Raw genomic sequence first — 13,607 nt, 5'->3', positions numbered from 1 at the left:
ACAGCAACCTGATCTCCCTGGGTGAGGATGACTTCCTTCCTGAGTTCCTCTTCCACTCTGAGGGTTTTGTTTCCTTTATTATGTTAACATCTCTAGGAGGCTTCTGCTTTATAGGGTAGACTTTCTGATTCATGCTCTTAGGAAACAAATGGACGTTTTCTGGTTTAGAAAGGATTGGCTTTGTTATGTATGTGAATGAGGAACTCAGTGTTTGAAAATTTTACTTGTTGTCTTGACTAAACAAGGTTCAGTCAGAAAACAGTATTTTAGGGAATATTTTTCTAGAATATTCAAATATTCTACCATGTCTTCTATTTTTTTAAATTAATAAATCTTTATTGTTCAGATTATTACAGATGTTCCTCTTTTTTTCCCCGATAGCTCCCTTCCACCTGGTTCCCACCTCACCCCATGCCCTTACCCCCCACCACTGTCCTCATCCATAGGTGTAAGGTTTTTGTCCAATCTCTTCCCGCACCCTTCACACCCCCTTCCCCCTGAGAATTGTCAGTCCACTCCCTTTCTATGCCCTTGCTTCTATTATATTCACCAGTTTATTCTGTTCATCAGATTTTTTATTGACTTGATTTTTAGATTCACTTGTTGATAGATATATATTTAGTCTCAAATAGAGTGGCCTACAACTTTATCTAAAAGAGCAGGCGAGCATGGAAATCTGAGTTCATGGTCTCAGCCCCACCATCTAATTTCTGTGCAACCCTGGGCAATGCATATATCACCTCTGGGACTAAATTACCTCATCACAGTATTATTAATCAAGTAGGTAAAATAGAAATGATAATATATGGCCTTTACTGGCTATTTTGGGGATAAAATGAGTCATAACAGAGAAGCATTCTTCTTGGGTATACCTTTTTCTTTTATCTTAGAGATCACCCTCTTTTTAAAAAACAAAACAAAACTTTATTGTTGAAAGTGTTTCATAGGTCCTCCATTCTCCCCCACTCCCCTGCCTCCCCCATTAACCTCTTTCAGTATGCTCCCACGGTCACCCGCTTTTTAAAACTACTTTGAGATCTTCTAAACTTTAATCTCATCTCAATAGTAGTATGACAGATATTGTTCCACACACTGAAACAGAGATGCCATGAAGTGTTTGAGTAGGAATGTGCTTTCAAAAGATAAATCAAAACACCTAGTCCAAATTTCCATTGCAAATTAGAAACTCCAAACCCAGGAGGATAGACAGAAAGCTTAAGGCTTCACATTGGGTTTGGGCAAAACGTGGTCTCCATTCCTGGCAGCTTGACTCACAGACCAGTCTTCTTCCACCATGACTTCACCCTCTAGACCAGCCGTGGGCAAACTACGGCCCACAGGCCAGTTCCGGCCCATTTGAAATGAATAAAACTATTGGAAAAAAAAAGACCGTACCCTTTTATGTAATGATGTTTACTTTGAATTTATATTAGTTCACACAAACACTCTATCCATGCTTTTGTTCCGGCCCTCTAGTCCAGTTTGAGAACCCATTGTGGCCCTTGAGTCAAAATGTTTGCCCACCCCTACTCTAGACCCATGCTCCCAACATGTAGCCATTTAACCTTACAATTTTTTTCATATGCATAAATGCTGTCTAATTATTATTTTTAAAAAACTTTTATTTCAATCAACTCTGGATTTATCTTTTAACTAAAATCCATATATTCGAAAATATGGTACTGCCATAAATATAAAAATAAAGATAACGAATAAAAAATTGTTAAATTCTAGCAGAATACCATTGCGTCCTCAAGACTCTGAACCCGAAACCTGCCTTTCCTTGTTAAAGGGAACATGGAATTCATGGTATAATGATACCACTTTGAGATTTTCTTTTTTATAATATTAGGAGTGAAGGAGAAATTTAAAAGGCAGGACTCTTTTTGGCATATGATGGTGACAGACATTGAGAGTCAACTCATACAATCCCCACTCTAACCCTTGTCTTCTTTAATGACTGCTTGCTATGTAAGCTGTAAAACCCTTGAAGTTAGTGGTGGCTGCAGGACCCAGCTCTGGCCTGTGAGACATTAAGAGAAGTCCCCCAATGCTACTTCTCCCTCTTCCTTCTTCTTTTCTGCTTAGATAGTGACACAACATCTGGAGTCACTGCAGCCATTTTGTAACCATGAGGTAACAAGCATGACAATAAAAGCCCAATTCCTACAGCTGGCAGAGCAAAAAGAAAGAAAACAATGTTGAGTAGCTGCCCCAGAACTACCTACCTCCTCACTTCTTGCCATATAGAGAAACTAAATTCTCTATATTTCAGCATTAGTCAAAGTTTCTCTTTTTACCTACCAAATGAAATTGTTACTGACCCAGTGTTTATTAATTCCAAGTATTTGGCACCTGCAATCAGCTTGACACCACTGGTAGTATGTCTCTCATGCTTTGGGGGAATCTTCTGTAAGAGAACCTGTATTAGTTTGCTAAAGCTTCCATAATAAAATACTGCAGATGGGCAGCTCAAACAGCAGAAATTTATTTTTATTTTCTCACAGTTTTGGAGACTAGAAGTTCAAGATCAAGGTGTGGGAAGGTGTTTTAAAGAAGTTCAAGATTAAGGTGTTCCTTTGAGCCATCTTTCCTTGGCTCACAGATGGCCACCGTCTTGCTGTCTCCTCACATGTTTTTTTTTCTTTTCTGTCTGTGTCCTAATGTCTTCTAATAAGGACAACAATTACATTAGATTAGGTCGCACCCCGACACCCCATTTCAACTTAATCACCTCTTAAAAGACCCTATTTCTAAATAGTCATGCTCTGAGATACTGGGGATTAGGGCTTGCTTCAACACATGCATTTTGGAGGACACAATTCAGCCTATAAAAGAGCTTAACAGTTTATTTATTTAGTAGAAACTATTTTTTCCTTCCCTGAATTCCTCCCAGTACATGACAAGCTCATGGGTGTTCAAAGTCCACAGGCAGGATCAGGAATTCTCAGATGAGAGGAAAGTGTCCTGAATTTGGGGTCAGGAGGCCTGGGCTGTAAATATTGGTTGTCCTCTTGCTGACACACTTAGTCTCTCTGAACCTATGTCAACATCTGTAAAAAGATAGGAATATTACTTATAATAATGTATTGGCATTTTTTTAAGTTCCCCAGATGATTCTGATAGTCTGGTAGGCTCTGAAGTAATGGCTTTCAGCATACTATAAGTCATTGTGTTGAATAACCCAAATTTTAATTCTAAGTTGTGATCTTTGGAGCTATTTATCAGTTTCTTGGATATTCTTAGGAAGCTTGGATTTCAGACTTTGCCAACAAAAACCCATTGCCCAAATTCCTTACATTTTCTAACACATTCATGGAATTCCAGAAGGTTCCATCTTAGGAGTTGCATATAATAAATACTTCAGTAGAACATGTAAACTAAGTCCTTTCTAGTGGTAGGAATGTTGTGGCACTTACCCTCTTTGTGGTAGTTTTTTGCTCCTTTACCCTGACTATAACCTGGGGGTATTGAGCCCACATCTGCCATTCTATAATTTTATGATCCTAAATAACACACTATTAGTTCTTTGTATGCATATTTTAAACTTTTTAGTGAAACTTAAAAAAAAAAGCTAGTCGCCGGAACCGGTTTGGCTCAGTGGATAGAGCGTCAGCCTGCGGACTGAAAGGTCCCAGGTTCGATTCCGGTCAAGGGCATGTGCCTGGGTTGCGGGCACATCCCCAGTAGGAGATGTGCAGGAGGCAGCTGATCGATGTTTCTCTCTCATCGATGTTTCTAACTCTCTATCTCTCTCCCTTCCTCTCTGTAAAAAATCAATAAAATAGATTTAAAAAAAAAAAAGCTAGTTGAAGCTTCTTAAAAATTATTGTTCTGAATACTTATGTTTGAATCCTAATCAATGGGATGCTATTATGGCAACAGGTAAAACCAGTGTCAAGATTAGAGGACCACTTTGGACTCTTTGACTAGCTTTATAGGTCATTAGTAATCCACCTGACTTACTATAAATCAATGTGCTGAATAACCCAAATTTTAATTCTAAGATGTGATCTTTGGGGCTATTTATCAGTTTCTTAGATATTCTTAGCTACAATAGTCCTCCAGCCCACATGTGTATGTGTTCATGATCTCAGCAGAGTCCAACTCCCTGATTTCACAGTGGAGCAAACTGATGCCTCCCTCCCATAGTCAACAACCCACCCAAGGTCACATACAAGTTAGCCTACCCATATTGAGCCTACTTCCAGACCACTTCCCTTCCATTGTTCCCACTCCTCCATCTATTCATGACACCGCAGAGGTTTTTTATCGAAAACACAAGACAATACAGTATCACCAATGTAGTCCAACCCAATGGGAAGCTTTCTTGTAGCCCACCCAGATCACTCCTGAGCCACAACATTCTTGCTTTCACACAGACTCCATCAGAGCCTTGGCTCACTCCCAGGGAGGCACACATCAGATCTGCTGTATATTGGCAGAACTTTGGCTTAGAACTTATTTCAAATGCCTCCCATTGAACGCTGGCAGTCTTGAAAAATCATGGCCAGGAAACCATTCCAGGAGGCTCAATTGCTCTATGACACTTTAAGAGGAGAAGCTGATGGCTTTCTCTCCCAAGCTGTCCCCTTCACGCCCAGGACAAATGACTGCATTTCTCTGTATGTTCCCTAAATTAGGAGAGGGCCTGCTCAGCTGCAGCGTGAATGGAGGGAATGTCTTTAATGGGCAGGGCCCTCTGCACAGCGCAGTGTGCCTTGCGCCAAATTCTTTCTGCTCCAGTTTTAAAACCCTTGTGTATTCCAAGAGAAATGTAGTCCATGTGTTTCTGCTTCATTTACACTTAAATCATTTAAATGTTGTTTTGTGAGAGTTATTTGATGTCCAAGGAGCCTGTGAGTCTTCTTAATGGGACTTTTAAGGGGTTGTTTCTATTATGCCTGAAACACAAAGCAACATTTCGTTGAAACAGTGCCTGAAGATAAACCTATTCTCTCATCCCATGTACTTGCACCCACATTATTGACCACAACCTCTTAATGAGGCTGGACTTGGCAAGGCTGGCATTTGAAAGTGTTAAAATAGAGAAACTAGAGAGAAAATGGAGCAAGGAGAATTTCAGTGAGATTCAAGCCATCGTTCCCTAAACTGTGCCAAAGCAAAGTTGGGAGTGCATGAATGTGCCCCCCTGAATAGAAACGGTGGTAGCCCTTTCTCAGGTACACCACTGGATAGCTAAAAAAAGCCCTCCATAAATATAATCCCACTTAAGTTTCATTGCAACACCATTTTCTAGGTAAGAAAACAGAATTGAAGATGTTAAGTATTGGACCTAAAGTGCACAGCTGGCTTAGATATAAGTTCTGAGTCTAGCACTGTTTTTAAAAAGCTTCAAATTGAGTTTCTCTTTGAATGTTGTGTGTACTTGAATTGTCACATGCATTTATAATACATTACTGAGAAGCAGTACAATATAATAAGTTAGAGCTCAGATTTCTTTCCTCATTACTTTCTAGCTGTGTGACCTTGGATAAGTTGCTTACCCTCTCTGGGCAGTGTCAACACCTGTAAAATGGTGACACTATTACTACCCACCTAGCTGAGGTACAAAGATGATTGGAGGGAATTAACACATTATTAGACAGGGTCTGACACATAACTATTAGTGGTAGTAGCAGTAAGAAGTAACTAACGGCTGGGCAATTTTGGCAAGTCATGCAGCCTCTCTGAGCCTCAGTTTTCCCATTTGTAAAATGAGTATAACGGTATGATCCTCACAAGTTGGTGGGAGTAACTAAGATGACATCTGTGTGTGACTCTACCTAATGCAGAAAAGGTTCTCAGTAAAAATCTCTTTTTTATGCCCATTTGGTTGTCATTGTTGTGAAGGGAGTTACTTTACTTATTATTCAGCACAGCTTAGATCTGGTGCTGATTTCTCCACAAACCTGCATATGGACACATATACAGGCGTGGCTCTTCCTACACCGGTGTGCAGGACTTTCTGACTGTGAAGCATCTTCTCTGGTTGTTAGACCTCCGCACCCTCTGAGTAGGTAAACAGCACAAGTTCTGTGTTTCAGTGGGAACACCGAGCCAACTGCAGGGCCTCTGCTCCCAAACATTCCCGGCCAGCGGCTGTGCTCACAGGAAAACCTGTGCTGTTTGCCCACAGACCTGGGGACCAGGGATCTATTTTCTTTCTCAGTGTCAATGTTAGAACTGCCTTCTTGGTTGGTTATTTCTGTTTAGTTGGTGTCCTTTTGCCAATGTCCTGAAAAAGAGCAGAAAACTATAGCCATCTGGCAAGGGAGAGTGAAGAGAAATTAGACTTTGCCCCCCTCCGCCCTCTACACTCACACACAGTCACACAGTAACACACACACACACACACACACACACACACACACACACACACACACGGTGACACAAATACCTATTTGAGCCACTCAGTTATTTTCTCTCAGGGACTGGAGCCAGCCAAACAGGATAAAGGAGGGAACTGGAGGAGCAGATCTCTTCAGGAAGACAGATTCTGTTCTGTCAGGTTCCTCTGAGTGTGTGTAAGAGGGAGGAGAGAGAGAGAGAGAGAGAGAAAGAGAGAGAGAGAGAGAGGCAGAGGGAGAGAGGGGGAGAGGGGATCTGTTGCAGGCAGGGGAAGGCGTGACCTGAATGGAGAATGCCAGCCAATTCCAGAGACACACAGGGACCTCAGAACAAAGATAAGGCATCGCTGACACCACATCGGGGACGAGCTCACAGACAACTCAGGCCGGGGAGGACCAAGGCCAGGCAGCCAGGAGAACCCAAGGCAAGAAAATGAGGTGAGTGCCAGGGTAGGAATGGGCAAGGCTGTCCCTTCAGGGACCGGGTGTCAAATAGCCCCGCAGGGTCTGACCTTGTCTCTGGGCTGACTCACCTTTGTGTCCTATGGGTGGTACAAAGGGTTTCTTATCAATCCTTGGGGCTCTGAGAGGGAGACTGAGCTGGGCGCCTTCCTGGGACTCCGGAGACATGCAACTTGAAACGGGAGACTTTGTGCAAATACTGCCCAGGGCTGCTGAAGGCTCAGATTCCCCTTCTGCCAGTGTAGGGTGCTGCCTGCTGGCGAATGAGACTTTCCTCCTGCTGCCCACAGGCTCAGTTTTTTGTTTTCCTCCTCTGCAAAGAACATTGGTTTACCTCTCCCAACACTTTGTGAGTTAGATATGTGTTTGTGTGTTTATTTGTTCTGACCGGAAAAGAAACCAGCTTCCCACACAGCTCAGCTCTGTGGTTTCTTAAACCCTCAGAAGTTGGCCAGTTAAAATCTCAATTTAGAAAACTAAAAACCTGTCCCCGTTTTACAGTTTTCTATAAATTTATGAATTTCTGACTGAAATCAGAGGCAGCTGGTGGTATGAATCAGAATACCAATAGCACCAAATGGCTCTTACAGGATACCACAATTTTATTTTTTTAAAAGGAACCTTTGGTTCTGAATCAAGGACTTTAAATTCTAATTGTTTTTATGCTCTTCAACATTCCCTATTCTTCAGCTATAGTTTGAGTTACTTGATCCTTCCTACCATACATTCCTTGTAAGTTTTCCTCTGCAAGTCTCAAAACCTTACCACCGTAATAGTTTTTACTACTTATAAGTGTTAATGCTGTTAAGAATTTTTAAAAAAGGAAGAAGAAGAAAGGAAAGAAAAACACTGCAGATGTTAAGTCCCTAAACCCCTCTTTTCCCATTAATTTTCTTCTCCATTGAAAAAGGGGGTTCTGTTTGTTTCTCTTTTGCAAAGTCACCTAGCAACTTTTCTGGGTGTGGGATCAATGAGGGTCTTCAGACTGTTAACTCTTTGAACTCAGATTACCTGTGGTTCAGAGAGGTAATCGGGTCTTTAAGGTTAATTCTTTTAAAAGAACATTCTGCTCTTTTTAAATCCATTGTAATTTTAGATCTGCCATCTAACTTCATATTCCTTTCTCCTAAAAGAGATGAAATGTATGCCATCTACATGCAATGACAATTTGATTGATCTGTCACTGTTTGAATCTCACCCTACCCCCAGTGCCCCAGTCATACCAAACTACAGGGCTGATGAACAAGTTCTGTGTCTTTGCGTTTACCCATTCCTTAACCCAGAACATCCTTTCCCCTTATTTTCTACCTAGGGGACCCGATTGCTCCAGCCAATTCAAACATCACCTCCTCTTCCCTAGCAAACATCCCCAGAATAAGCATCCTCTGTCCTCTGGGACTACATCTCTTCTTGTCTTTGTACATCTCCTTGTTTAAATGCCCACCTCCTCTTCCAAGATTGACTGTCTCCTAAGATACGGAATCTTTTCGTAATTGTATGCCCAGTGTCTAGCATGATATCTGTTTCCTTATCTGTTAGGCATTCAATAAATATTGGCTGAATTGCATTCAGTTGTTAAATAGCACAAATACTACAGAAAAGTGCTCCACTAGAAGTTTTCCAAGAATCTTTCCTCCTATAGAAGGGCACTTCAGAGTTTACAAAACCGTTTCATGGGCACTGTCTCTTCTGGTTTCCAGATTTGGAATAAGGTAAGGATTTATGAAAAAGTGACGATAAAAGCAGTTAACAATTTACCCAAAGCCACATGGATGATTTGGAAAGCTCAGACTTAAACTTGGGTCTTTGGACTTCAACTCCAGGACTTGGATTTTTTTCTACCATATTCTACCAGACTCTCAACCAAGTAACATTCTATACAGGCATCTCCCAGTCCTCCTGCACATTAGCATCATCTGTAATGCTTCAAAGTGCTGAGGACTGGCCCGCACTCCAGACCAATTAAACTAGAATCTGTTGGGGGAGGGGCTTTGGTATTAGTATCTTTTTCAAAATTTTTCACATAAAGCCATGGGTTTTTGAATTATTTTTCACAGGATTAATTGCTTTGGCCAGATGCCTGGGCATATGGGCATGGACCCAGCTTCCTCTGTGAGCTTCGGTTATTCCCTTCTTCTGTTGAAGCTAATTCGCCATATGGTATTGGCTATGACATGTCACCTCTTGGGGTATCCTTTTCATCACCCGTCAACTAAGAGTGTTGTCAAAGGGATCTATGCAGTCCCTTTCAACTCTTCTACTCAGAGACAATCTGGATGTAGTGCGGGTTGAAGTGAGGGGAGTGAATGGAGAGGATAGAAATTACTACTCATTGCATAATCACTGATCTACGCAGGCATTTTTATCCTTCCTGATGGCCTGTTCCCACACTGGAGCCTCTGAAATCCCAGTTTTTGACATTATTTTTGACATTTCAAGCAAATGTAGCTCAATTTTTTTGATTAGCTAGAATATAGATAGCAGGTGTCAGGAATTGTACAGCCGGTGCCTGGTGTATAAGAAGCCAAAAACAGTCAGAGAGTGTGATGGGGAATGAAAGCCGACACTTATATCCTCTGATTTGCAGCCCCTAAAGCAAGCAAGCATATGCTCAAGCCCATTATGTGCAAGGAGATATTTGTTTCATATGTTCGACTGTTTTGAGATGCAAACAGAATAGAACAGAAAGCTTCGTAGGCCATCCTCCCACACTAAACAGTTGTCTACCCCACATGGTCCTGGGCTTCTGGGCTGTCAGCAGCCGGCCCTTGACAGCCCTGCAGTAGGAGGCTGAGTCTCCTCCATGTGGTCTGGAAAAAGCAGCCATGGAGAAAGTTGACCTTTGAGCCTTGCTCAATCTGGATGTCGCTATTACAGGGAAGTCCGATTTGGGAGCCAACCGTCACTCCTAACCCCCCTGTTTTTTTGGGAAGCAGCATGATGGAGTAATCATAACTAATGTTTGCCGAGGGCTGGGCAGTTAACAAAGCACTTTCCAACTGCCTTTTTCCGAGAGCAGTCCTGTAGGAAGTCATTATTATCACCAAATGGATGAAGAGACAGAAACCTAACATGACTTTCCCAAGATGGTTCAGATAAATGAAGTAAAAGTCTGAACTGGAACCTAGTTTTTCTGCCCCAGGACCAGCACTCTCCCCTCCCCAAGCAGCACTGTAGCAGAACTCCCTGCCTGCTGACATGGGTATATTTCCTCCCTTGAATGTAGGGCTGCTTGGGCCATGTGAGTGAGAGTTTCTGGACTCAGCTTTCCTATGAATTCACTAGAGACTTGGACTTATGCCTTCCCTTCTCTCTGCCTCTGTGTCCCTTCCTCCAACAGATTGGTTTAAAAAAATATTGACCCTGGCAATTGGATTAAAACAATTTGCTTCCTTAGTTGCATTTCACATGTTGCTATTATACGGGCCTTGGAAAAAATTTAAGTAATTTTATTGCTTTCTTTTTATTGAAAAACTAGTACAGGTCCTTCTAGACAAATTTGCACATTTTGTATACACAAAAATAAAATTAAAAACACTCATATTCCACTTCAGTTATAACCACTGTCAGTACCCTGATATCCTTCTAGGCCTATTTGCACTTACCTATTTATCTTTTATGTAAATATTATGAGAAAGCTATGTATATAGATTCAAAAATTCATGCATATGCACATATACACATATATGCATCTGTACTTGTGGGACAGAGGGTTGGGAAAAAGTTTCTTGACTAGCAAAGATATAACTATTAATCCTAAAATGCTGGTATAATTTCCCAGAATTGACTTTGGGGGCTGTATGAGACTGTGGCCCCATTTCATTCATCCATTCACTCATTCAATCATCACTGATTATATATTAGGCTCTACACTAGGTCCTTTATATACATAACCTTGAATGCTCATGTGAGTTTTTTAATTAGAGATAATCCCATTTTTATATGAGGAAACTGGAGCTCAGAGAGACTAATTACCCAAGCTTTCATGGCCAATAAGCAGAAAAATTGGGATTTGAACCCCAATACATCGAACTTCAGGGGCTGTTCCCCTAAAGGAGTGCAGTGTGATATGTGCTCAATTGAGTAAAAGATACTCCATAGCATCAGAAGCTTTAAACTGGATGATGGGGTAGAAATAAGACAATTAGGTGGGAATGATTATGGCATGTGGAAGAAGGCTGAGTTATGGGTGGGCATGGCATGCCAAAGTATGGCTGGCACTGAGATGAAGGTAGACAGGCAGATCAGCACTAGATCAAAAAGGAATCATCAACCAACCCGGGAGCAGATGCTTTACCCTGCAGGCACAGTGGAGTAGCATGGTCACATCTGTGTATTAGTAAATCAACCTTGAAGGAAGATTGCTGAATAGTATAAAGTGGAGGCAGGGAGACCATTTAGGATGCAATAACAATCTATAATAATAAAAGTATAATATGCTAATTAGACTGGACAGCCAAACGACATTCCAGACGTCATTCCAGATGTCCTTCTGGATGAAGCTGCTGCAGCAATGGCCGAGGCAGAGGTGGTTAGGAACCATCAAGCAGGTAGGCAAGCAGTTAGAGGCAATCAGGCCAGCATTCTGAGTGGTTAGGGGTGATCAGGCAAGTGAGTGGTTAGGGGCAATCAGGCAGGCAGTTGAGTGGTTGGGGAGATCAGGCAGGAAGGCAAGTGGTTAGGGAAGATCAGGCAGGCAGGCAGAGGTGGTTAGGAGTGATGAGGCAGGCAGCTGAGCAGTTAGGGGCATCAGGCAGGCAGGCAGAGTTGTTAGGGGTGATCAGGCAGGCAGGTAGGCCAGCAGTTAGGAGCCAGCAGTCCCGGATTGTGAGAGCGATGTCTGACTGTGGTTTAGGCCCTGCAGGATCAGGACTAAACTGGCAATTGGACATCCCCCAAGAGGTCCCAGATTGTGAGAGGGTGCAGGCTGGGCTAAGGGACCCACCCCATGCACGAATTTTGTGCACCAGGCCTCCAGTATTTCATATAAGAATGTTTACATCAACTGACCTTGGGAAGCAATAGTACTTATGGGAAAAGTTGATGAGCCAGGTTTGGGATGTTTGAATTCAAGGTCCTTGGGTCTTGCTTGGATAGGGGAGGGGTCAATCTATTAGATGCTTGGTGTGGTGTATATTGACCATTAGGGCTTTGATGAGCCTTGAACATTCTGCCTCTATTGCATCAGTCACATTGGGTGTGTTCTGTAAGTTTTATTGAGTTTTCCTTGCCCTTTATCCAATTCTTTTAATAGCTCATTCTTTTTTATTCCTACAGATGGAAATAAGTTGTAAGGTTTTGATCATTTTATAAGAACACTTACTAAGAAGGAAAAATTTTGTTTTACTGAGTTTTTCTTAATTCAAAAATTTGCATACCTTGATTAATTTTGTTAAATTTGTGTAAGGTACTGCATCATTGAGTACAAATCTCATCCCAAGATTACTATGTTACTATTACTTTTTAGAAAACAGAAGGGGTTATAATTCTTAAATGAAGTTGAGCTGAAGAAATGATAACAACTTTTACCTGATTATGAAATTTACATTTTCAACAGAAAAATGGTATGTGTCAGAGTCCCAAATGTGGTATTTGCTGGGAAAGTTTAATAGTATTATCAAATCTTCAAAAGAGCACAACTGACAGAAACTTTAGAAATCACTGAGTTACCATTTTCTGTATTCTAGACTGGGTAAGCAAGGCCCACAGGGGAGGAGTAAAGGCAGAAGTCAGTGGCTGAGATATGCTGAGAACTTGATCTCTGGGCTGCTGACTTAGTTAAATGGTGAGGAACTGGGTACCTGAATGTAAGGTGATCCATTTTTGTCTTTTAGGTGGCTCCCTCTTTATCATGCTTTGTGCTTCTCCTTGTGGAAGGCTTTGGCCCACACTGTGGAGCTTAACAATATGTTTGGCCAGATTCAGTCGCCTGGCTATCCAGACTCCTACCCGAGTGATTCGAGAGTGACTTGGAATATCACTGTTCCAGAAGGATTTCGGATCAAGCTTTACTTCATGCACTTCAACTTGGAATCCTCCTATCTTTGTGAATATGACTTTGTGAAGGTGAGACCCCTGATATTCCCTAACTGGGCCAGGATGTCTATTGGGGAATCTGCTGGGAGTTAGGGAAGCCTAGATGAATTAGATGCTGTGCTTACTCCCATGCTGGTAGTCCAGTGAAGGAGACACAAAAGGTTACAACATGAATGAAGGTGTGAGTGGCATGCTAGGTGCAGGCTGAGTACATAAACTGAGAAAGGACCAAGAGGAAAACTGAGGCTGGCAAAGTGTAACTCAGCCAAACACAGCTTCCTCTTTTTATTTCTGTTCTCAAAGTCTTTAATGTTTTCATTAGCCTCTACTCCAAGGTCACTTTTAATTCACAAAAGCAGAAAAGGGGAGGGACCCCAGCATAAGCATTAATCAGACTGAAACACATCTGTAAGTGTGTCAAAATCTGAGGCACTAGAAAGCATTGCCTAGTTCCCTAAGTAATGATCAAGTGTTTTGAGGAGTGTAGGACATCCAGTAGCAGACAGTAGGAGGTGAGATTGGAAGGTTAGATTGGGGAGAGATTCTGAGAGGCCTTGAATGTGATGCTAAGAAGTTTGTATTTTATCAGCAAAGGGTATAGGCAAGGGTGGGGGTCACTATCAGAGGGGAATGTAAAGAAAAAACACATGGATGAAGGGCAGGAAATAATCAACACAATATTCCCTGGAATTCAGAGAAAGCCCACAAACAAGACCATGGATGGGAAGCTGCTCTTTAAAAGTGGGGCTAAGAAAGGTT

At 41.8% G+C, this 13,607-nt stretch overlaps 1 protein-coding gene and 1 long non-coding RNA gene across 4 annotated transcripts in view; one reads left to right on the top strand and one right to left on the bottom strand.

Annotated features, from left to right (window-relative positions):
• Positions 1 to 2,406: 2,406 nt before the first annotated feature.
• LOC102754913 lies at positions 2,407 to 7,147 on the bottom strand. Its single transcript, XR_001514209.1, has 3 exons — positions 6,884 to 7,147; positions 6,142 to 6,238; positions 2,407 to 3,053 (listed from the first exon to the last, which is right to left on the bottom strand). It is a non-coding gene; the product is annotated as an uncharacterized LOC102754913 (long non-coding RNA).
• MASP1 (mannan-binding lectin serine peptidase 1 (C4/C2 activating component of Ra-reactive factor)) overlaps positions 6,366 to 13,607 on the top strand; it is a 62,651-nt gene continuing 55,409 nt past the window's right edge. The window contains exons 1-2 of one of the 3 annotated variants that reach the window (XM_006765853.2): positions 6,366 to 6,788; positions 12,647 to 12,878. In XM_006765853.2, coding sequence (XP_006765916.1) covers positions 6,784 to 6,788; positions 12,647 to 12,878 — 237 coding nt within the window. In that variant the 5' untranslated portion in view covers positions 6,366 to 6,783. The remainder of the gene's footprint in view (positions 6,789 to 12,646; positions 12,879 to 13,607) is intronic. The other 2 variants (XM_015565373.1, XM_006765852.2) reach the window with 2 other exon arrangements.

Source organism: Myotis davidii, unplaced genomic scaffold (genome assembly GCF_000327345.1).
Source record: "Myotis davidii unplaced genomic scaffold, ASM32734v1 scaffold41, whole genome shotgun sequence".
Lineage (NCBI taxonomy): Eukaryota > Metazoa > Chordata > Mammalia > Chiroptera > Vespertilionidae > Myotis > Myotis davidii.
The sequence above is the reverse complement of the archived record's forward strand: the minus strand, read 5'-3'. Positions and strand labels throughout refer to the sequence as shown.